Below are 22,631 nucleotides of genomic sequence, written 5' to 3'. Positions count from 1 at the left end.
TTTATGTCCGGAACCATAGAAGCCTTTACACTCTGAACCATAGAACCTGTCACAACCCGGCTCTGAGGTGGTGACCAGAATGGAGACGGAGGTGGTGAAAAAGTAACAAGGATTTATTAAGTAAATTAACAATAACAAAAACACAAGAATGCTGAAAACGCCAGTCAGGAGGAGGAGCAGGGCAGAGCAGGACCAGACCAGACCAGACAGCCAGCAGCACCGAGACCAGACCGGAGCAGACCGAGAGCGTGTAGACCAGGCCAAACCAGAGTGAGACAACCAGAGAGCCAGCCAGAGAGCCCGAGAACCAGAGAGCCAATGATCATCACGGGCGAGCTGCCTATATAGTCAGGCCTGGACCGCCACAGGTGTCATCAATTATGCCGTCGCCATCTGCAACAGAAAACTGACAGCGCCCCTAGTGCCCGAAAGGTGCGGGGCCATCAAAGAACCCTTTATGCTCTGAACCATAGAACCCTTTATGTACTGAACCATAGAACCCTTTATGTACTGAACCATAGAACCCTTTTTGTCCTGAACCATAGAACCCTTTACGCTCTGAACCATAGAACCCTTTATGTACTGAACCGTAGAACCCTTCTTGTCCTGAACCATAGAACCCTTTATGTCCTGAACCATAGAACCCTTTATGTCCTGAACTATAGAACCCTTTACGCTCTGAACCATAGAACCCTTTATGTACTGAACCATAGAACCCTTTATGTCCTGAACCATAGAACCCTTTATGCTCTGAACCATAGAACCCTTTATGTCCTGAACCATAGAACCCTTTATGTCCTGAACTATAGAACCCTTTACGCTCTGAACCATAGAACCCTTTACGCTCTGAACCATAGAACCCTTTATGCTCTGAACCATAGAACCCTTTATGCTCTGAACCATAGAACCCTTTACGTCCTGAACCATAGAACCCTTTATGTCCTGAACTATAGAACCCTTTACGCTCTGAACCATAGAACCCTTTATGTCCTGAACCATAGAACCCTTTATGTCCTGAACCATAGAACCCTTTTTGTCCTGAACCATAGAACCCTTTACGTCCTGAACTATAGAACCCTTTACGCTCTGAACCATAGAACCCTTTATGTCCTGAACCATAGAACCCTTTATGTCCTGAACCATAGAACCCTTTTTGTCCTGAACCATAGAACCCTCTATGTCCTGAACCATAGAACCCTTTGTGTCCTGAACTATAGAACCCTTTACGCTCTGAACCATAGAACCCTTTACGCTCTGAACCATAGAACCCTTTATGTCCTGAACCATAGAACCCTTTATGTCCTGAACCATAGAACCCTTTATGTCCTGAACCATAGAACCCTTTTTGTCCTGAACCATAGAACCCTTTACGTCCTGAACTATAGAACCCTTTACGCTCTGAACCATAGAACCCTTTATGTCCTGAACCATAGAACCCTTTATGTCCTGAACCATAGAACCCTTTATGTCCTGAACCATAGAACCCTTTTTGTCCTGAACCATAGAACCCTCTATGTCCTGAACCATAGAACCCTTTGTGTCCTGAACTATAGAACCCTTTACGCTCTGAACCATAGAACCCTTTACGCTCTGAACCATAGAACCCTTTATGTCCTGAACCATAGAACCCTTTATGTCCTGAACCATAGAACCCTTTTTGTCCTGAACCATAGAACCCTTTCTTTTTCCTTTACTTGTATACAGTTGTATAAAACAAACGTGCACACATAAGGCCCAAAGGGGACTTTTTAAAATAAATCCATTGCTGTTCTTCATATGGATGTAAAAGAACCCAGCGGTTCTCTACTGTATACATTTATCTACTTTCTACATGTCCTTGTCCTAGCTTGTCTCAGTTTTGTATGTGTGTCACAGCACTGGGTCAGGTACCCACAGGACCTTAAAGTGAGTGACTGTGTACACAGTGGGTTTAATCAGGGGTTGGGTTGCAGGTCTAATGTACACAGGTACAGGTGTGTGGTGGACCTGTGCAGGACTCTGATGTGTGTTGGGTCTAAAGTGGACCTGTGCAGGACTCTGATGTGTGTTGGGTCTAAAGTGGACCTGTGCAGGACTCTGATGTGTGTTGGGTCTAAAGTGGAGCTGTGCAGGACTCTGATGTGTGTTGGGTCTAAAGTGGAGCTGTGCAGGACTCTGATGTGTGTTGGGTCTAAAGTGGACCTGTGCAGGACTCTGATGTGTGTTGGGTCTAAAGCCACATCTCTGTCCACTGTCTGTCACAGAGGGGTGGGGCTTCCTCACGCTGCATGCTCACATGCAGAGAGAGAGAGAGAACGGAAGACAGAGCTAAGGGTGGGTCGTCCTGTGCAGGGCGGACCAAACGGTCCACAGTTTTCCTAAGTACTGTTGCATCCTTCATTAGAGCTTCATATTATTTTCTCTCTAAGGCCCATAATTAAAGCTGTGGGACACTTTCGTCTCCAGTTTGTCCTCAGATCTGTCCATCCTCAGATCTGTCCATCCTTAGTCCTCTCCTCAGTCTCATTGGTCCGTTGGTCTGTCTGTCATTCCTCAGCTGAATCTCTTCCTCATGCTGAGCAGTTTCTTAGTTCCATCCACCACAAACAAACCATGTGTTTACAAACAGAACCAGTACAGAACTGGGACACCTGAGGAATTTTGTCACGACATGCATTGTGGGAAGTGGAGACTCGCACCGCCACCTGTGGCAGTGACACCATATGATATTATATGTATGAAACACACACGATGCAGAAACGGCTGAAATGCAGAAACGGCTGAAATGCGGAAAAGGCTGAAGGGAAGCAGAGCTCCGCCAGGCAGTGGCAGCTGCAAGAAACACGATGCAGAAACGGCTGGAGCTCTGCTTCTTTCAGCCGTTTCTGCATCGCATTTGTTTCATCCATATAATATCATATGGTGTCACTGCCACTGCCAGGTGGCAGCGCGAGCCTCCGCTTCCCACAATGCACATCGCGACAAAATTCCTCAGATGCCCCAGTTCCCAGATGGGGCATCTGAGGACAAACTGAGGACAGAAGTCTGCCACAGCTTTAAAGGTTGGAGTTAATAATGCTGATTGTCCACAGCTCAGTGTAGTCATCAGTCGTCCATGTGAACCACCTTCAGCACTATGGTACTGAGTCAGAGGTCTGTGTCTGTGGTTCTGTGTCTGTGGTTCTGTCTGGTCTGGGTCCTGCAGCTGTTCTGTTCTCAGGTGGTTCTAGTTCTAGTTCTGCTGTTCATACTTGTGCTGTTCTGTCAGAACTCCTCTGTACCCTCAGGTTGTTCTTCAGCTGGTTTACAGTGGTGTCAGCCTGAACAGCCGGTTTTTCCTTTAACTCTCACCTGCATGTTCTAAACCGTCTGCTCCAGATCTGTGTGTCATGTTCATTCTCACATGTGACATTTGCATGTGCTTGGAGACTCACTGGCTGTATTTGTGTGTTTGTGCATTACTGTGTTTTCCTCTCCTGTAGTTTTGTGTGTTTGTGTATTCTTGTGTTTTCCTTCAGTCCCTTCAGCCTGGTGCTCTGGGGGGGTTCAGTGTCCATTTGTCTTTGCAGGACGTCCTCCCCCACCACTGTCACCATCTGCCTCATTGCCTGTCCTTACTCTCCTGTTGCTGTCCCAGAAAGCAATAAAATGCTCAAAAATAAGAAATAAAAGAAGGAGCAAATAGACAAACATGCATCTGATTAAAGTAGAATACCCACTCTGGATGTGTGTTTAGTATGTGTTCAGTATTTGGGCAGATTTCCGCTGTAATTCAGTTCCTCAAGTAAATAATTGTTTTTAAAAAAAGAAACAAACAAAAAATTGCCTTTTTAACAGTATCATGACATATTGCGATATATCGTATGGTGATCCTAGTGTTGTGATTTGTATGGTATCACCAGATTCTTGTCGATCCGCAGCCCTAGTGTTGACGTCATGTGCAGACCCTCTGTATCTGTAAAAGCTGATCAGTGATGTCAGACAATAATCAGTGGGTGAAAATACGTGTGTTGTGTTTGAAGGAATACTTCAGACTGTTGGTCTTGGGTTCTTTGTCAGCGTTTTGGTTTCACTTTCTGTATCACCAGTGTTACTGCTGAATTTTTGTGTCAAAGCCTGGGAACACCAGTCCTCTGCTGAACATTTTCATGAACAGGAGTTTTTAAATGCTGATCAAAGTCCAAAATGGAGGAAACAGAGTGTGTTCTGTATGATCATCATTCATGACACGGCTGAGGCTAAGTGTTGGATCAGCAGTCCCAATCTGAATTATGTCTATGAAAAGACACAGATGAGGCTTTAATCTGCACCAGGCCTGGTTGTTTTGGGCTGAGTTCTCTGAATGACCTTCACTTGTACTCCACTGTTGTGTTTTGGCTCCTGGACGTCATGTTTGGTCTGCGTCAGTGTGGAACCCAACAGGACCAGGATGGTAGAACCCAACAGGACCAGGATGGTGGTCTGTCACAGGTCATGGGTTTAGATGAGCCGCCCATCACATCACAAACACTGGACCGACTGATGCAGAATTTAACTGAGCTGTCCATAACTCTAACCAAGGCTCTAGACTAACTTTTGGACTTAGGAGCACTGGTGCTCCTAAGTCCAAAAAGTTGGGCGCACCAGCAAAAATCTAGGAGCACCACTATAAAGTTGGGGCCAAAGCAAAACTCTTGCGGATATATGAAGTAATACCCTTACTAATCAGTGTTAACAACCTGGAATAAGGTGTTTGAATAGATTATAAAAGACAAAAACATAATTCTGCTGCATTAAAGTCCTATATTGACTGGTAGAAAAGAACTTTGTGGTATTCTAGGTGGTTCTAAGGGATGGAGGACAAATCACACAGTTTGTTCCAGCCAACTGCTTTATTCCACTGATTTTAAGTCATCACTGATGATGTCAACTTAACTGATGACAAATAAATACTTAGAATAATACCTGCAGCCTGTGGTCTGACTTTGTACTCACACTGTGACACAGGACCATGACACATGACTGTTGTATCATACATGGTTGCTTTTTTATCCTTGTCTGCTCCATGATTCGCCAATTATGGTCAGCTGATCGTGTAGCAAGTTGATTCGTGAACCATGATCAGCTGACTCTCAGCATGTATGACATCATGGGAACAACCACACCGTTACGTTGTCAGTGGCCCTACTGCCAGCCAGCGCACTTCCGGGTTCGCGCAAGCGGGCGAATCGCAGGAAGTAGAACATTACCGGCACGTGTCAGCCGGCAGGGGAGTTTATTTGATGGCTTGTTTATGCCAGCGGGGCGTTTGTTTTGGCGCTTGAGTCAGCCTGTGTGGTTTGATAGTTGCACAAGTGCAACCGTGATTTCACATTAAATTGCACGTCCGAAATTATTGGCACATATGCGCCCATTTCGGTCACAATCAAGAGCCCTGCTAACCCTAACCCTGGATGGACTGATGCAGAACCACCAGAAGACCCCAAAACCAGCAGGTTCAAGTAGAGCTGCGTTCACCTGTGGTCCAAATGTGGTCCACATCTGGTGTCTGGGTCTATATGTGACCTGGATCTGATGTGTTACAGACAGTCTGAACAGCACTGATCTGACCCAGACCACTTTCATATGTGGTCCTAAATCTGACCCCCGTCTGTTCAGAGTAAACTTAAACATGTTCCCACTGTGGACTCCACTCACTAAATGAACAGATTATTCTCTCATTCTTCTAATCCCTGTAGTTTCCCAGTTTGGGCTCAGTACAGTTCATCTGTCTGACCCAGCATAAAAAATAATAATCATGTTTATTAACCAGTGTTGGTGTTAATCACTGACATACACCAGGATGTAAAAATAAAAAAAATAACTAATCCAATTATTATGTAGTTTAAGTTTATACATTATAAACATGACATTTAAATGGTTAAAAATCTGAGTTATTAAGTATTTGGTGTTTTTACTTATGGCTCAAGTTGATGAGACATAAAAATGTAATAAAGTTCAAAACAAACTGAAAAACATTTAGATTATTACAACAGCAGATTATGAGCTTTAGCTGATTAAAGCTGCTGAGTGGGCGGAGACTAAAGGAGCTGTGTGGGCGGAGACTAAAGGAGCTTTGTGGGCGGAGACTAAAGGGTTCCAGGACAAAGGCCTAAACAGGACCCTGTTCCCTTTGGACACAATCTGGAAAAGGCAGCGTTTGTTTCTTCTAATGGATTAAGGATCAGTGTGTTTCCTCTGTCAGAGTTTGAGTTTGGTCTAAGAAAACAGTCATCCATAACTGTGTGTGTGTGTGTGTCTGTGTGTGTGTGTGTGTGTCTGTGTGTGTGTGTGTCTGTGTGTGTGTGTGTATATGTGTGTCTGTATATGTGTGTGTGTGTGTGTCTGTGTGTGTAAATGTGTGTATATGTGTGTCTGTGTGTGTGTGTATATGTGTGTCTGTGTGTGTGTGTGTCTGTGTGTATATGTGTGTGTGTGTGTCTGTGTATGTGTGTGTGTATATGTGTGTATGTGTGTGTGTGTGTATATGTGTGTATGTGTGTGTGTGTGTGTGTATATATGTGTGTCTATGTGTGTGTGTGTGTGTGTGTGTGTGTGTCTGTGTGTGTGTGTGTGTCTGTGTGTGTAAATGTGTGTATATGTGTGTCTGTGTGTGTGTGTATATGTGTGTCTGCGTGTGTGTGTGTCTGTGTGTGTGTGTGTATGTATGTGTGTCTGTGTATGTGTGTGTGTCTCTGTGTGTGTATATGTGTGTCTGTGTGTGTGTGTCTGTGTATGTGTGTGTGTGTATGTGTGTGTGTGTCTGTGTGTGTATATGTGTGTGTGTGTGTATGTATGTGTGTGTGTGTATGTGTCTGTATGTGTGTGTGCGTGTGTGTCTGTGTGTGTGCTTGTATGTGTGTGTGCGTGTGTGTATGTGTGTGTGCTTGTATGTGTGTGTGTGTGCGTGTCTGTGTGTGTGCGTGTGTGTGTGTCTGTGTGTGTGCGTGTATGTGTGTGTCTGTGTGTGCGTGTATGTGTGTGTGTGTGTGTCTGTGTGTGCGTGTGTGTGTGCATGTATGTGTGTGCGTGTCTGTGTGTGTGCGTGTATGTGTGTGTGTGTCTGTGCGTGTATGTGTGTGTCTGTGTGTGCGTCTGTGTGTGTCTGTGTGTGTGTGTGTGTGTGTGTGTCTGTGTGTGTGCGTGTGTGTGTGTCTGTGTGTGTGCGTGTATGTGTGTGTGTGGGTCTGTGTGTGCGTGTATGTGTGTGTGTGTCTGTGTGTGTGTGTCTGTGTGTGTCTGTGTGTGTGCGTGTATGTGTGTGTGTCTGTGTGTGTGTGTGTGTGCGTGTGTGTGTGTGCGTGTATGTGTGTGTGTCTGTGTGTGTGCTGGCCTGGGTCCTCCAGTTCTGTTCAGGAAACAGCTTGTTTTGATTGAACATGTGCATTAAAACCAACTAAACTAAGTCCATATATTATATATAATTATTTTTTCTTCATTCCATAAATGTTCACACAGGGTGTTAAATGTGTTCTTTGCATCTGCTTTCATCTTTTCTTTGTCTCCTCTCCACTTCCCTGTGTGTGTAATTCCACATCCAACCCATTTGCTCCTCCTTTTCAGACCTGTTCAGTACACACTCAGTTTCTATCAGCTAAATTTCTTTCTGGTTTGATAAATCTCTTTGCGCGTGTTAAATTCATATATTTACATTTTCTCCTCCCACCACATGCACAATTGCGTGTAAACTCCTCATATTTCATATTCATTATGTCAAACGTCCTAACTGGATACAGATGCACTATTTTACACCTTTGACAGACTCAACCCTTAGTGCGTACTAGGTCTGTGCAATTAATCGAAATTCAATTACGATTTCGATTATTACACGCAACGATTACAAAAATTATGTAATCGAGAAAAAACGATTATTAATTTTGAGTCGTTTTAATTCATGCGCACGCAAGCTCCCATGAGCTGCTCTGCCTCGCGCCCCTCTAAGCTACTGCTGCCTGCTATCCGGCAGGTCCACCCCAAGAGGACAGTTGGACCTAGCGGTCTGGAAAAACGGCAGGAGAATCACAGCAGAAGTGCTTGGTAAACAAAAAAGGCAAGTCCAATTCATTTGTATGGAATCACTTTGGGTTTGATGAAGAAGACGAAGAGCAAAAACACATCACGTGCAAAAAGTGTTTGGTAGTTGTGTCCGCACCGACCGGTAACACAACAAACCTTTGTAACCATCTGAAGTTTAACCACCGCCACCTTTATCATAATCTTTATCTTATGAAAAACTAAAACGCATAAAAACAACTTCGTCCACAATGCAATCTTCAGTCTCCGAATCTCTTTACGCTGCAACTCCCGTATTAACCTAACCCTAACCCGTATAACCCTAACGTGCGTTTTCTACAGGGTGTCCCATAAGTCTCCATACATAGGAAAAAGAAAGGTTTCTTGACATAAACCATTTTTATTTCTATAATATGCTCTATATGACTGCCATTTTGTCGGGAACACATTTCAATGCGTGTCCTCCACTGCTGAAGAACTATAAAGAAGAAATATAAAGAAATACATGTTAGAACCATATGTATTATGTCTCCTATGTATGGAGACTTATGGGACACCCTGTAGATGGCTGATGTATACAGAAGGCCTGAACTGAAACCTCACAGCACGCCACTGAATTTACTATGTTTCATACTACATTGAACATACTTGAATTTATAATTTGCACTTTACGTGAGTTTTTTTTTTTTTTTTATTGCTACAGTTCTATGGCAAGTCTATAGCAGTTTAATTCCAGTACACTATTTGTTTATAAAAGGAAACATACTTGAATTTACAGTACACTTATTTGATTTCAAAGATTTTTTTGTTTTGTACAAAAGTGAAAATACTTTGTTTCAGTGGTTAAAAGCTTTATTTATGTTTAAAGAGTATATTTTACATTGTTTGGCAAGAAAAAAATAAACAACTTTAAGGTTAACAAATAATCGTTTTTAATAATCGTGATTTCAATTATTGCTAAAATAATCGTGATTTTTTTTTTTTTCTATAATCGAGCAGCCCTAGTGCGTACCATTACTAAATCAGTTTGTACATTTTTTTGCGTGTGCAATGAGTTTGCACGAGTTTTAATACACGCAAACCTTTGATCTGACCCATTGTCTACACAGTAACTCACTTTCAAGGGCTTATTTTTGGCTAAAACGTATGCCATCAATGAACATCTAATATGTTACGTATACATCGCTCACAAACAGGAGCACGCACGCATTTGGCAATAAAAACATTTTTAAAAATGCCCAAGTGACGATACACAGTCCAAAAGTGCAACAATAAAATAACAGAAAAACTATCGGTCTGCATCAACACATTTACTCAAAGAACAGTGAGTTAATTACAGAGGGAACACTGTCACTAAATGTTCAGGATTGAATCAGAACTAAAAACATCCTTCTTCTGATTGAATGACAGAACCTATATGCAGCAGTACCCTACCTTTCCACTAAATGTCACACTTTCCTTCGAGGATGGATTGTCCACAGTTGTATATTTGTCACTGACTAGCTTTGTCTTTATATCATCCATTGTGATGCTCTGGCTCTGAGTTGCAGCCTCTTCAGTGCTTTTATTTTTCACTGCCAGTCCAGACCACCTGTCTGTGCTGCGGTTGGCCCTTTCTTATACGGTCGTTCTGTTCCAGATCTCATCTATGCATGTGCACTATATATCTGTCAGAATCTGTCAGAATGACGGCTAGTACAAAGCAGAAGAAGTGAACAGGCAAGAATATATTCATGTGAACAGTAGCGATAAGTGCACATTCATTGTATCCTGTCGCATTAGAACTTTTAATAATTAAAATATTTTGAAGCAACCAACCGTACAGCCTGTCATAGAAGCATTCAGTGCAAGTCAGAGGCGGGGCAGTTGTCAGTCAGGGAATTCCCTGGACTGGACCTGGAACTGCAGCACGGGATTGGTCAAACAGGTCATTTAGCAATGATTAACAAATATTCCAGAACATCTTATATGCATGGCTTCCTTTAACAGAAGAACTATGTTTGTTATAAATAAATTTATAGTTTTGTTTAGCCTAGTGGGTAAAAAAAATACACAATATATTTGCAAATGGATTGTTGGCAAAAACTTGATTACTAAGCAAAGACTGTATTGAAGCAGCTGTTCACTTCTCCTTTCTGTAGAATAGATGTGATTTTTGGCTTACTCTGAGTACATTTGAATGAACGTAAAGTAAATGACCGGTTTCACCAATCCTGTGCTGCAGTTCCAGATCCTGGTTGAATCAGGAGAGTCTAGGGAATTCCCTGACTGACAACTGCCCCGCCCCCTGACTTGTGCTGAATGCTTCCTTGACAGACTGTATGGTTGTTTGCTTCAAAATATTTCAGTTAATAAAAGTTAAAATGTGACAGATTACAATGAATGTGCACTTATTGCTACTGTTGACATGAATATATTCCTGCCTGTTGGTTTCTTCCTCTTCGTACTAGCTGCCATTCTGACAGATTCTGACAGATATGAAGTGCACATGTGTAGATGAGATCTGGAACATGACCACCGATACCAAAGGGCCAACCGCGTCTGCGCTGCTCAATGACGTCCTTGGCCGGATGTAAACAGAGGTGATGCTCACTTCAAAATAATACAAACCAGATCAGATGATCATCATCATTAAACGTCCTGTACATTGTTTTCATCCCTGAGTCTTCTTTTATTTTTTCACTTCCTTCCTTCCTTTCTTTTTTCACTTTGCTACCTGCCCGCATTTCATGTAATTTTACCCGTGCCCGTACCCATGAAAATCCTTCCTATGTTTTTTTTTTACCCGCCCCCGCATTTTTTTGCGGGTTACCTGTTGGGTATCCACAGGTACCCAACCCGGTGCAGGACTCTGCCCTGTGGGCTGCAGGTGCTTGGATCTGTCACATCTGTTTGCTTCTTCTTTTTCAGCTGGTTTGATGTGTTTCCTCAGATGGTGACTTGTGTGCCTCCTGCTGGGTTTGTCTGTTTCAGCTGGTTCATCCTCTGTGCTTCAGTCTGTTTCAGTCTGGTTCATCCTCTGTGCTTCAGTCTGGTTCAGCTGGTTCATCGTCTGTGCTTCAGTCTGGTTCAGCTGGTTCATCGTCTGTGCTTCAGTCTGTTTCAGTATGGTTCATCCTCTGTGCTTCAGTCTGGTTTATCCTCTGTGCTTCAGTCTGGTTCAGTCTGGTTCATCCTCTGTGCTTCAGTCTGGTTCATCGTCTGTGCTTCAGTCTGGTTCAGCTGGTTCATCGTCTGTGCTTCAGTCTGGTTGAGCTGGTTCATCGTCTGTGCTTCAGTCTGGTTCAGCTGGTTCATCCTCTGTGCTTCAGTCTGGTTCAGCTGGTTCATCCTCTGTGCTTCAGTCTGGTTCATCCTCTGTGCTTCAGTCTGGTTCATTCCCTGTGCTTCAGTCTGGTTCAGCTGGTTCATCCTCTGTGCTTCAGTCTGGTTCATCCTCTGTGCTTCAGTCTGGTTCATTCCCTGTGCTTCAGTCTGTTTCAGTCTGGTTCATCCTCTGTGCTTCAGTCTGGTTCAGCTGGTTCATCCTCTGTGCTTCAGTCTGGTTCATTCCCTGTGCTTCAATCTGGTTCAGCTGGTTCATCCTCTGTGCTTCAGTCTGTTTCATCCTCTGTGCTTCAGTCTGGTTCATCCTCTGTGCTTCAGTATTAACGGTGTTTCTCTGCTGTTGGTTCAGTTGTTTCTAACTCAGCTTCTTTTCTTCACACAGTGTCTACCACCATTTAACAGTTGGTACAAAGGTAGGACCCTCTGCTCCTCCTCCTCCTCCTCCTCCTCCTCCTCCTCCTCCTCCTCCTCCTCCTCTTCCTCCTCCTCCTCCTCTTCCTCCTCCTCTTCCTCCTGCTCCTCCTCCTCAGTCTGGTTTGTTGGTTTGTTTTGTTGCTGTGCTGGCTGTTGTTTGTTTCTCTGGAGGTGGACTCTTCCATCTGGGTTTTTTGTTCTTGTACTTTGTGTTGGTTGTTTGTCGGTTCTGAAGGCCTGTGGGTTCTGAAGGCCTGTGGGTTCTTTTTCCATTCAACTCCAGCAGTAGTTCCCAACACCAACATTCCGTTGTTAATCATTGACAGATGACAGGAGGATCAAATGAAAAAATAACCAATACAATTTATATGTAGAAGATTTAAAAAAAAGTTTTTACATCAAAAAATATGTTTTGTTCACATCACAGACGTCTTTTAAAGGGTTTAAAATCTGACAGTTATTGATTATTTGGTATTTTGTTTAGGAAATACAAAAAAGTGTAAAAAAAAAAAAAAAAAAAGACTTTTTTTCATGAATTCAGTGCTGCATAGATGATGAGCTGTGGGTGACTGGAAGGCGCTCTGTGGGTGGAGCCTGAAGGGTTAACAGGTGGAGTCTGTATTGGATCCCAGGAGTCTGTGTGGGCGGAGCCTGAAGGGTTAACAGGTGGAGTCTGTGCGGTTGTCCAAATCCCTCCTCCTTTTAATTAACCTGATTATTATCGTCTTAAACCATACCCACTCTGTGTTGTGATTGGCTGGTGGGTGGCGTGTATCTCCTCTGCTCTGAATTATTACTGACGCCGCCTGCCAGTTGGTGTCGGGTTACAGCATGGGTGTCGGGTTCATCCAGGTCACAGCGGTCCGTTCGCTCTGAAACTCCCAGCATCCTCTGCTCACATTCCCCAGTGATCATGTTTAGTATGCAGCCAGCATCTGCGTGGTGGCCACCACTTCATGGATGACACCGGAACCTGAGCCGAAGCCGCACCGAGCGCCGGCCCCGCCCCCTCCACAGGAAGTGATGAGGAGGGGGGTTAGCGCTTGTGTTTCCTTTTCTGTTCTCAGGCCTGTCACCTGATCGATCTCAGATCTGCGTCCTCACATCTGTCCCACAGGAGACTGGGCTGGTCTAGGGTCAGCGGGGACACCGTCCTGATCTGAGGACGATAAGGAGGGTGGACTGGAAGGCACCATATTTCCCGTCTGTTATTTAAAAAAAAAACAAATTATGTCCACATGATAACACGTGTGGTCCTGTCTATAGTAGGTATTGTCCACCCTGTGGACAGGGGAATTCCAGTCTCTTATTTAGGGCTGGGTAAAAAAATCAATTTAATCGATCTTAGATCAATTTCGTTTTAATTTTGTGTAATCGATTAATAGTGGATGAGATCGATTTTTCAGAGCAGGACCGGGTGTACGCAGAAGCGCGGCCGGCTCTGTCTTGCGAACCCCTCGTGACGGCTTTGGTGTGGAAAAGATGCAGAGGAGAGGTAGGGAAGTCCCCCCCACTGGAGGACCTCCTGTCCTTAAACTTTACCCACAGTGTGAAGGAACTGGAAGCATGGAGGTTCTGTGAGTCATGGAAGCCAGTGGTTCTTAGAATAATAACTTGGATTTATACTATCACCTATGGCTGAGTATGGAGTTAGAGGAAGAGGAAAGGGCAATGTCTGACCGCTACCCCCCCCCCCCCACACACACACACACACACAGCGATGTTGGTGTCCTGTTCTTTATTTCGGAGCAGGTTCCTCTACTTCTGCTGAAATGTCAGATTTATTTCCTTTCTAATATCAATATTGATCCCATTACTGATGTGTTGCATGACTGCAGTACTCAAATAATCAGGTTACAACTCAAATTTGTACTTTGGTATCACTAAATTAATCTGAATCAATTAATACCGAATTGAATCTATATTGGATTGAATCGAATCATGATTAATCGATTCAGAACCTTATGAATCGAAATCGAATTGATTATGGAAATTGGCCATGATACCCAGGCCTACTTTTATTTGGTCCATGTGAATTCTAGACGGGCAGAGACATGTCCAATATTTCCTTCATGTCTGTGTCCATCCTGCCGGCTCCAGTGTCTCACTTTCTGCTGGAGACTCTGGTGAATCAGACTCTGGTGAATCACTGTCGTCTTCTTCTTCTGTAAATATAAGGGGTTAAATTAAACTACATCACTTGCGTATTGCCCCTGCTGGTGACATATGGTATTACACCCGCTGCTGCGTTGTGTCCAAAACATGGACGACACATTTTGAGACAAAAGCACGCATCATGTCTGCGTTTGACTGTTGTTTTGGTGGGTTATAGTTAGGGATGGGCCGATATTATCGGCCCGATATTGGCATAAAAATGTAATATTGGTGAATATCTGTATCGTTTTTTTTGCCTATCATTAAAACCGATAAAATAATGCCTTGATCTCACCGGCATTTACCGACGTGTAAATGAAGCATTGTTTGTAGCTGAAAGAAATGTGCAGTTTTCAAAACTGTACAGTAGAGTTGCCACACTGTAACAGACTCATGGAGGGAGGGAGAGAAAAGAAATAAATATGGCCTTTTTTCCACAACTTAACTCTTTCCCCACCAGTGACCAGACTTCCCGTCACTTCGTGTTTTCACTGTTATACTGTAGTTGAAGCTGTTGCGGATCGTGTGAATTACTTTCCTTAGTCCAAAAACAAACACAATTAAGCAGCTTTTTTGGAAAAATGACAGACCGGGTTTAACGTTTTTGCACTGGAGTCTCCGTATCCCATGGCAACGCATCCAGCGTCAGTCACTGAAGGAGGAAATGCAGACTGTGCAGGAACCGCACACAGTTTCAAAAGCCTTAAAGATGATTATGGAGACAGAGTCTGACAATTCAATATATGATGGAGCTACAGAAGAACCATTTAGAGACAGGAACGGAGAAACAGAAGGTGAGGGAGACGGACACGGAACACGGGAAAAACAGAGCGGCTCAGGTCCGACACCAAGTGTGTGTGTGTGTGTGGGGGGGGGGGGGGGGGGAGCGACACGGAGAAAATGACAGACAGGAGGAAGAGAGAAGAGACATTTGTAGAGGACATTCAAGGAGAAGACAGACACACAGACATGGGACAGACAAAGGACAGCTAGTGTTCATCTGTTAGAGTGAGTTCAGATTCAGACTGAGGACACAGAACAGATTCAGCTGTAGAATGTCAGCAGGACACAGGGAAGACACTGTGGGATTTGGCTGGAATAGGAAATAAATAAATAAATACATAAATTCATACATAGATAAATAACTAGATGTCCATATAATTATTTCCAGATCAAACACAGCAGCTGGTCCAACAGGAGGACCTGGTGCAGCCAAGGAAAGGCCAGAAATCTACAGTATTTAGTGCATTTGTTTCTTTTTTTCTTGAAAATGAGGAATATTGAAGTGTTTACATCAAAAAACTAAACTACTATGTGTTAGACTTATAACTGATATATGTAAATGTGATAAGTTTAGAAGGAACCTGGTGCTTTAGAAGATGTTTGGTCTAAAGTTTGGTGTAGATTCCCCTGACATTTTGTGGAATGATGGGATATCTTAGAGCTGTTTGTTATTATTATTGTTATTATTATTTTATTTTGTGATTTGGAATACAGTGTTACTGTCGGTAAATGAGAAAGAGTCAAAAATGTAAATAGGAAATCAATTTTATCTTGAAAATCAATATCTCTGGAAAAAAATGCAGTTTTCTCAGTTTTTTGCTCAAAATTCATTTTTTTCCTGAAATTGACCAATATTCAAATGTTCATATCTCACAAACGAATGAAGATAGAATAAAATTGTTTCTTGTGTTTAAAAGTTGAAGTTCTGTTCTTTCTTTTGATGTATTCAGTGTTCACATACTCCTAACACAACATTTTCAGCCAGCCTCCAAAGATTAGTGAAAATGACCAAACAGGCTGGCGCTGGCTACCAACTCACTGGAAAATGTTCTGGAGGGAAAGAGTTCAGCGGAAGTATGTGTTCTGTGCACAGACAGAGTTTACATTTAAAAGCCTTGTTGCATTTGAGAATGCATCCAATGGGGCATCACAATAAAATTAGACATGATGTGTTCATTCCATGACAGGTGATATGTGATGTTACCTAAAATTAGTTTAATATCCCACATATATCGGCAGCGGTATCGGTAGATATCGAAATCGGAAATTAAGCGTTGGACAATATCGGCATATCGGTTTTTGGCAAAAAAGCCAATATCAGACATCCCTAGTTATAGTTAATAGTACATTTACATATATGAGTCTGAACAAATATTATTACCTTCGCCAGGAGGTATTGTAATCACTTTGTGTGCGTGCGTGTTTGCATGTTTGCACGTTTTTTTGTTTGTTAGCAAGATAACTGAAAAAGTAAGGAACAGATTTTCCTGAAATTTTCAGTAAATGTTGATACTGGCACAAGGAAGAAATGATTAAATTTTGGTGGTGACTGGGGGGGGGGGGGGGGGGGGTGCAGATCTGTCTTGGTGGAGGTCTGCGCTGTCCGAGTGCTTTTCTAGTTATTGAAGTTAATAGTACATTTACATATACGAGTGAGGAGGCGGAGCTTCACTGCACACCCTCAGTAATTGGGTTTGCACTAAAATGTGGCGTTGTGGACAGACGGGGAGCAGAACCAGACTACTCCTCTTCTTCTTCCTCCTCTTCCCCTCCTCCTCCTCTTCCCCTCCTCCTCCTCCTCCTCTTCCTCTTCCTCCTCCTCCTCCTCCTCTTCCCCTCCTCCTCCTCCTCCTCGTCCTCCTCTGCTGGGCCTTTGTCTTCTCTGGGAGAGGCAGCAGTTGTCAGACAGCAGATCTTCATCCAGAGGGTCGAGGAGGAGGTGCTCAGGTTTCTGCTCCATAATTCATGTGAGCGTCAGTAAACAGATCTGAGCAGACTGAACTGAAGGCACCTGCAGACACCTGAACACGACCATTCACACACACACACACACACACACACACACAAACACCTCCACCCATGCCCATACACCCACCTACCCACACGCATGCCCACATGTACACATCTACATGTACACACATACCTACACATGTACCCACACTCATCAACAGCCCCTCCCACCCACCTGCACACACACCTGCATACACCAGACACGCGTATCCGGAGTCCCGCCCCCCAGCAGCGAGCAGCACTGCTGTGCGTTCCCCCAAGGCGCAGCACCCGAACGCAGCCCCATCACTAACCGCAGCCCAGGGCGGCAACACCAGCCGCCAGGAACCCCACAGCGGTCCACCACCCCACCAGCAACCGCCACACCCCCGATGCCCACATACACACATCTTTCCCGGTCCCAACACGACCTGGGCGGGCAAGAGAGCGGCTAGCCCAGCCCCCCCACCCAACCACAATCCCCATGCGCACACATCATTCATCAGAGGGCGGCACCCCCCACCAATGCAGCCAGGTGAGCCCCAAGCCAATGTTCCAGCCCCCCTCCCCCGGGGCCCCCCACCCCAGACGACATCCAGGAAACAGGGGTGTGGGAAGACCCCCCCTCCCCCTCGCCTCCCCACCTATCAGTGTTCTGAAGTGTGAGGTGTGTATGCAAGCAATTAAAATTGAGAAGCATAACTGCGCACCACTGAGGGCGACACCACACAGGCAGCCTCACCCACCGGCACGGCACCGCCCACCAGGCGCCACGCAGCCCGGGGGGAAGAGAAATCTAAATGGGACTCCACCCCCTAGTGGTCAGGTGGTCTACCTTATCCTAGTGTACCAGGCCATAGTGGATCCCAGTCTGGACTACAACTGGGCTTACAGTGGCCTATAGTAGGGTCTATTAGTACCACCAAGTGTGGACCTGCTGGTCTGAGAAGTTTGAAAGGGGGGGGTTTGGTCCTCTGATCTGACCTGATGGTAGAACTGTACGTGTTAGTTTGAACAGAGTGAAAACAGCTGATTCTGTTCAGACCAGAACACAGGTCTGGCCTCTGGGTTCATCTGGGTTCTTCTTCCTGCTGGTATTCGTCTGTTTCAGTGTAAATGAACTGGTTCTGACTGTTTCGGTTTCAGAGAGGACCTGACCAGCTTTTCTGCAGTGTCTCCAACGGCCCGTATATCATGAACACCACAGGTGAGAACCCCAAACACTCAAAGCATCTGCACCAAATCCCAGACCCTTAAACCACTTAACGCTGTCTGTTTCCTCCCGTAGCCAATGGCAACGACAGTAAAAAGTTCAAAGGTGACATGAGAGGCCTGGGGGCGTCATCCAGAGTCCTGCACATCCGCAGACTGCCCAGTGACATCACCGAGACAGAGGTGATCGGCCTGGGTCTGCCCTTTGGAGACGTCACCAACCTGCTGATGTTAAAGGCCAAGAACCAGGTGAGGACGACCGCACACATAGGCACCTTGAAGGACACACGAACCTTTAAGGACACACGCACCTTTAAGGACGCACACACACACACCTTTAAGGACGCACGCACACGTACGCCCCTTTTAGGACGCACGCACACGCACCTTTAAGGACGCCCCTTTAAGGATGCACATATACACCCTTTTAAGGACGTACACATACACCCCTTTAAGGACACACACACACACACCCCTTTAAGGACGCACACACACACACACCCCTTTAAGGACGCACACCCCTTTAAGGACACACACACACACACAAACCCCTTTAAGGATGCCCACTCCTTTAAGGACGCACACACACACCCCTTTAAGGACACACACACCCCTTTAAGGACGCACACCCCTTTAAGGACGCACACACACACACACCCCTTTAAGGACGCACACCCCTTTAAGGACACACACACACACACAAACCCCTTTAAGGATGCCCACTCCTTTAAGGACGCACACACACACCCCTTTAAGGACACACACACCCCTTTAAGGACGCACACCCCTTTAAGGACACACACACACACACACCCCTTTAAGGACGCACACATACACCCCTTTAAGGACACACACACACACCCCTTTAAGGACGCACACCCCTTTAAGGACACGCACGCACACCCCTTTAAGGATGCACACTTCCAGATCCAGTTCCAGTGTTCTAACAGATCCAGTTCCAGTGTTTTAACCCTGCTTCCTATTGTGTCCCTCAGGCGTTCTTGGAGATGAGTACAGAAGAAGCTGCTCAGAACATGGTGGGTTATTACTCCACAGTCCTGCCCATCATCAGGAACCAGCCAATCCACGTCCAATTCTCCAACCACAAGGAACTGAAGACCGACAACTCCCCCAACCAGGAGGTAAGGATGACCCCCCCCCCCATTGGAAGGACATCTGGGTCAGTACCAAATAAATATGGTTACACATGTGGGAGGAGTCAGCTTCTAGGAGGAGCTACAGACAGCTGTAGGTGTATTCATATATTTTAGTTCCACCTGTTAGCTCCTCCTAGCAGTCTTTACCACCTGTTAGCCACTGTTAGCTCCTATTGGCTCTTGTTGGAACCTGTTAGCGTCTGTTAGCCCCTGTAAGCCCATTAGCCCATGTTAGCTGCTGTTAGCTCATCTTCCCTTCTGTTAGCTCACCTTAGCTCCTGTTAGCTGATATTAGCCGCTGTTAGCCCCTCTTTGCCCCATTAGCTACCATTAGCCTGTGCTAGCTGCTGTTAGCCCCTCTTTGCCGCTGTTAGCTCCTCTTAACCTGTGCTAGCTGTTATTACTCTCTCTTTGCTCCTGTTAGCTCCTATTAACCTGTGCTAGCCGCTGTTAGCCCCTCTTTGCTCCTCTTAGCCTATGCCATGGGTCCTGTTGCAGCTCCATCCTAATGTTTGTGTTTCCTCAGAGGGCTCAGGTGTGTCTTCAGACTCTGTCCCCATCTTCATCTTTAATGTTTGTGTCTTTTCAGAGGGCTCAGGCGGCTCTTCGGGCTCTGTCCTCGTCACATGTGGACTCGGTGGTCTCTGCTCCCAGTACGGTGCTTAGGGTGGTGGTGGAGAACCTGGTGTGCCCCGTTACCATGGACACCCTCTGCCAGGTAAACACACCTCTGCTCAAGGGCAACGGCCACGCCCGTTCACGTGTATTAAGGAGAACATGTCAGAAGGTTTTTTTTTTTTTTTTTTTTTTTTTTAATGCAAAGCTGTATGATGTTTTGTCTGCAGTATCAAACCTGCAAACCTTCAGACACATTCTGACTCTGACCCATGTGTCAGTCTGAACCTCAGATGGATAAAAGGGTCCAGACGACCCACTGAGGTGGTTATTGCCATGATACAGTTGTCCCTCACTATTACGTGGTTCACCTTTCGTGGCCTTGCTGTTTTGCAGATTTTTCTTAGTGCAATTTTTGCATGCTTTTTTTTTTTTTTATACAGCGTATGAACATGCATTGTGTTCTGCGTCCTGATTGGCTTAGGGACTGTAGACCATTGTCAGTCCGTCTCCTTCGTGCCGTGTCTCCTGTACAGTACAGAATGTGTTCTTCTCACCAAATTTCCATAAATGTTGGATCTCTAGCAGTGTGACTCTGCAGTGCTGTATGTTTGACAGTTCTCTCTCTGACAAAACCCACAATGTCGACGAAATGTTCTGCGCCGACAAAGGCACCTGTGGTCGCACCCAAAAGGCAGAGGAAGATGCTAACCATCGCACAAACAGTTGGTCAGAGGAACTGTGGAATACGCACAAGTCACTATTAATAATTTGTTATGTGTCCAACCTCGTAGGTTGATCATTAAAAAAAAATTTGTTATTTCTAAAAACTATTATATTTATTTATAGGAAAATGTTTATATTTTTATTTCTCAAACAAATGTTTAGGCCTGAAAACAGGTTTTGATCTTTGATTTCATTCTATAATACTGTACTTATTTTTTTAAATCTACGAAGGTTTGAACTTTGAGAGTGTTTAAACAAGAGAGAAATGTGAGAAAATGTTAATGCCTCCTGTCTGAGAAAAGTGTCTGAAGTGTGTGGTGAGGGCTTTTACAGCCTGAAAACATACAGGAGAATTATAATAAATAAAGATGACAACTTCGTGGATTTCACCTATTACGGGTTATTTTTAGAACGTAACCCCTGTGATAAACAAGGGACCACTGTATTGAAATGACCATGATATTAAAATGTTTGATTTCCCTTTTAAACATTTGCTGTCCATGTCGTTTTAGTAGAACTACCCAGAGCTTCTGTAGGTGGGTCCAAATGACCCACATTCATTTACAGTGGAATTCCATCTGAACCTTTGATCCATTCAACAAATGATTATTGATTATGGAACATGACAAAAGTGTCCTAGAAACACCCATAAACCCACTGATGTGAACCCGGGTCACTGTGACCCAGTGTAGGTCCAGACGCTGGTGCCTGTAAGGGGTCTGGGTCTGGGTATGGGTATGGACCCCCTTCATCTGGGTCTAACTGGTTCTGGTTCTGGGTCTGCTCCAGGTCTTCTCTAAGTTCGGGACGGTTCTTCGTATCATCGTCTTCACTAAGAACAGTCAATTTCAGGCTCTGCTTCAGTACTCTGACGGACAGTCAGCCCAGGCTGCTAAAGTGGTAAGCTCCGCCCCCTGCCATAGTCATCCAACCAGTGTGTGTGTGGGCGTGTCTGAGTGCTGTGTTCCTCGCAGTTATTGGACGGACAGAACCTATACAACGGCTGCTGCACTCTGAGGATCAGCTTCTCCAAACTCACCACCCTGGACATCAAGTACAACAACGAGCGCAGCCGCGACTTCACCCGCCCCGACCTGCCCAGTGGAGAGAGCATGCCCCCCATGGAGCACCCCGCCATGGCTGCCGCCTTCAGTAAGCCCCGCCCCCTATGCCTACACTTATCCACTGAGCCCAGGTCAGACCAATGAGCTGATGTTACCTTCAAGTGCTGTCAGGAAGACCAGCCTTTTTTTTTTTTTCTTTTTTTTTTTTTGTAACTTAGTTTTTGTTAGATTTTCTCTTTTTTCAGTACAATACAATGTATACATTCAAGTACAGTTCAGTTAGTTTTTTTTCCCCTACACAGCTGTAATTGTATTCTCACAAACCTCCACAAGCAACACAGGATGAAAATTAAAGAAAACTAACAATTATAGCAAACAGACAATGTTCACTTCCAGAAAAAAAAAAGCTGTAAATATAAATCTTTGTCAGAGGCAGAATGACAACACCTAGATAAACAACATGGAGTTTTGTATCACCAATAAATATTATTGCAGCAGCAAAGGTAACATAGGTTCCCATCTTTTAGTAAATATGTTTTTTCTGAAGCCTGAGCAGGTATGTGATCTGCTCCATCTGCAAAATATCCCAAACTTTTTGAATCCATGTGTTATATGAGGGAGGTTCTGGTTTCATCCAACTAGTGGTTCTAGATTTTAAGGCAGCGGTGAATCATATATTCAAAAAAGAAGGAAAACAGGAAAAAAAAAAAAAAAGAAAATAACGGAAACTAATAAAAACTATCAAACCTGCCCTAAAAATTAATTAAAACTAACTGAATTAGGAAAAAAAGTCCAAACTAATTGAAACTAAATTAGAGGGAAAAATCCAAAACTATTAGAACCTTGACCTGGACCTAGAGAAAAAAAACCCCAAAAAAAACAAGGGAAAAAAGAAAGAAAAGAAACAAAAAAAAAAAAAAGGTGTTATGGAAAAAATATTACTCTACTAATTCGTCTATAATAAAGAAGGATAAGTTCAAACGTTCAGTGTCAAAGAAATCCCTTTATTTGGAGCTCCATAGAAACAGATCCCCCTCAGACAAAGACTGAGACGGTCTGCCCCCAAAAATACAAATCACCCTGTAGACTTCTGTCTGCCATGAGAAAATGATGATGTGTGCAAAGTGTTTTGGTTAGTGTCAGGAACTGAGAGATCAGACCCCTGTGAGAAATGTTGGTT

General features: G+C 44.4%; 1 protein-coding gene across 1 annotated transcript in view; it reads left to right on the top strand.

Moving 5' to 3' along the window:
* LOC115415920 (polypyrimidine tract-binding protein 1-like) overlaps positions 1-21,621 on the top strand; it is a 23,907-nt gene extending 2,286 nt beyond the window's left edge. Inside the window, exons 2-8 of the mRNA XM_030129597.1 lie at positions 11,720-11,750; positions 17,824-17,884; positions 17,966-18,138; positions 18,885-19,031; positions 19,636-19,764; positions 21,177-21,287; positions 21,362-21,621. Coding sequence (XP_029985457.1) covers positions 11,720-11,750; positions 17,824-17,884; positions 17,966-18,138; positions 18,885-19,031; positions 19,636-19,764; positions 21,177-21,287; positions 21,362-21,595 — 886 coding nt within the window. The 3' untranslated portion in view covers positions 21,596-21,621. The remainder of the gene's footprint in view (positions 1-11,719; positions 11,751-17,823; positions 17,885-17,965; positions 18,139-18,884; positions 19,032-19,635; positions 19,765-21,176; positions 21,288-21,361) is intronic.
* The last annotated feature ends 1,010 nt before the right edge of the window (positions 21,622-22,631 follow it).

This window comes from Sphaeramia orbicularis, unplaced genomic scaffold (genome assembly GCF_902148855.1).
Source record: "Sphaeramia orbicularis unplaced genomic scaffold, fSphaOr1.1, whole genome shotgun sequence".
NCBI lineage: Eukaryota > Metazoa > Chordata > Actinopteri > Kurtiformes > Apogonidae > Sphaeramia > Sphaeramia orbicularis.
The sequence above is the reverse complement of the archived record's forward strand: the minus strand, read 5'-3'. Positions and strand labels throughout refer to the sequence as shown.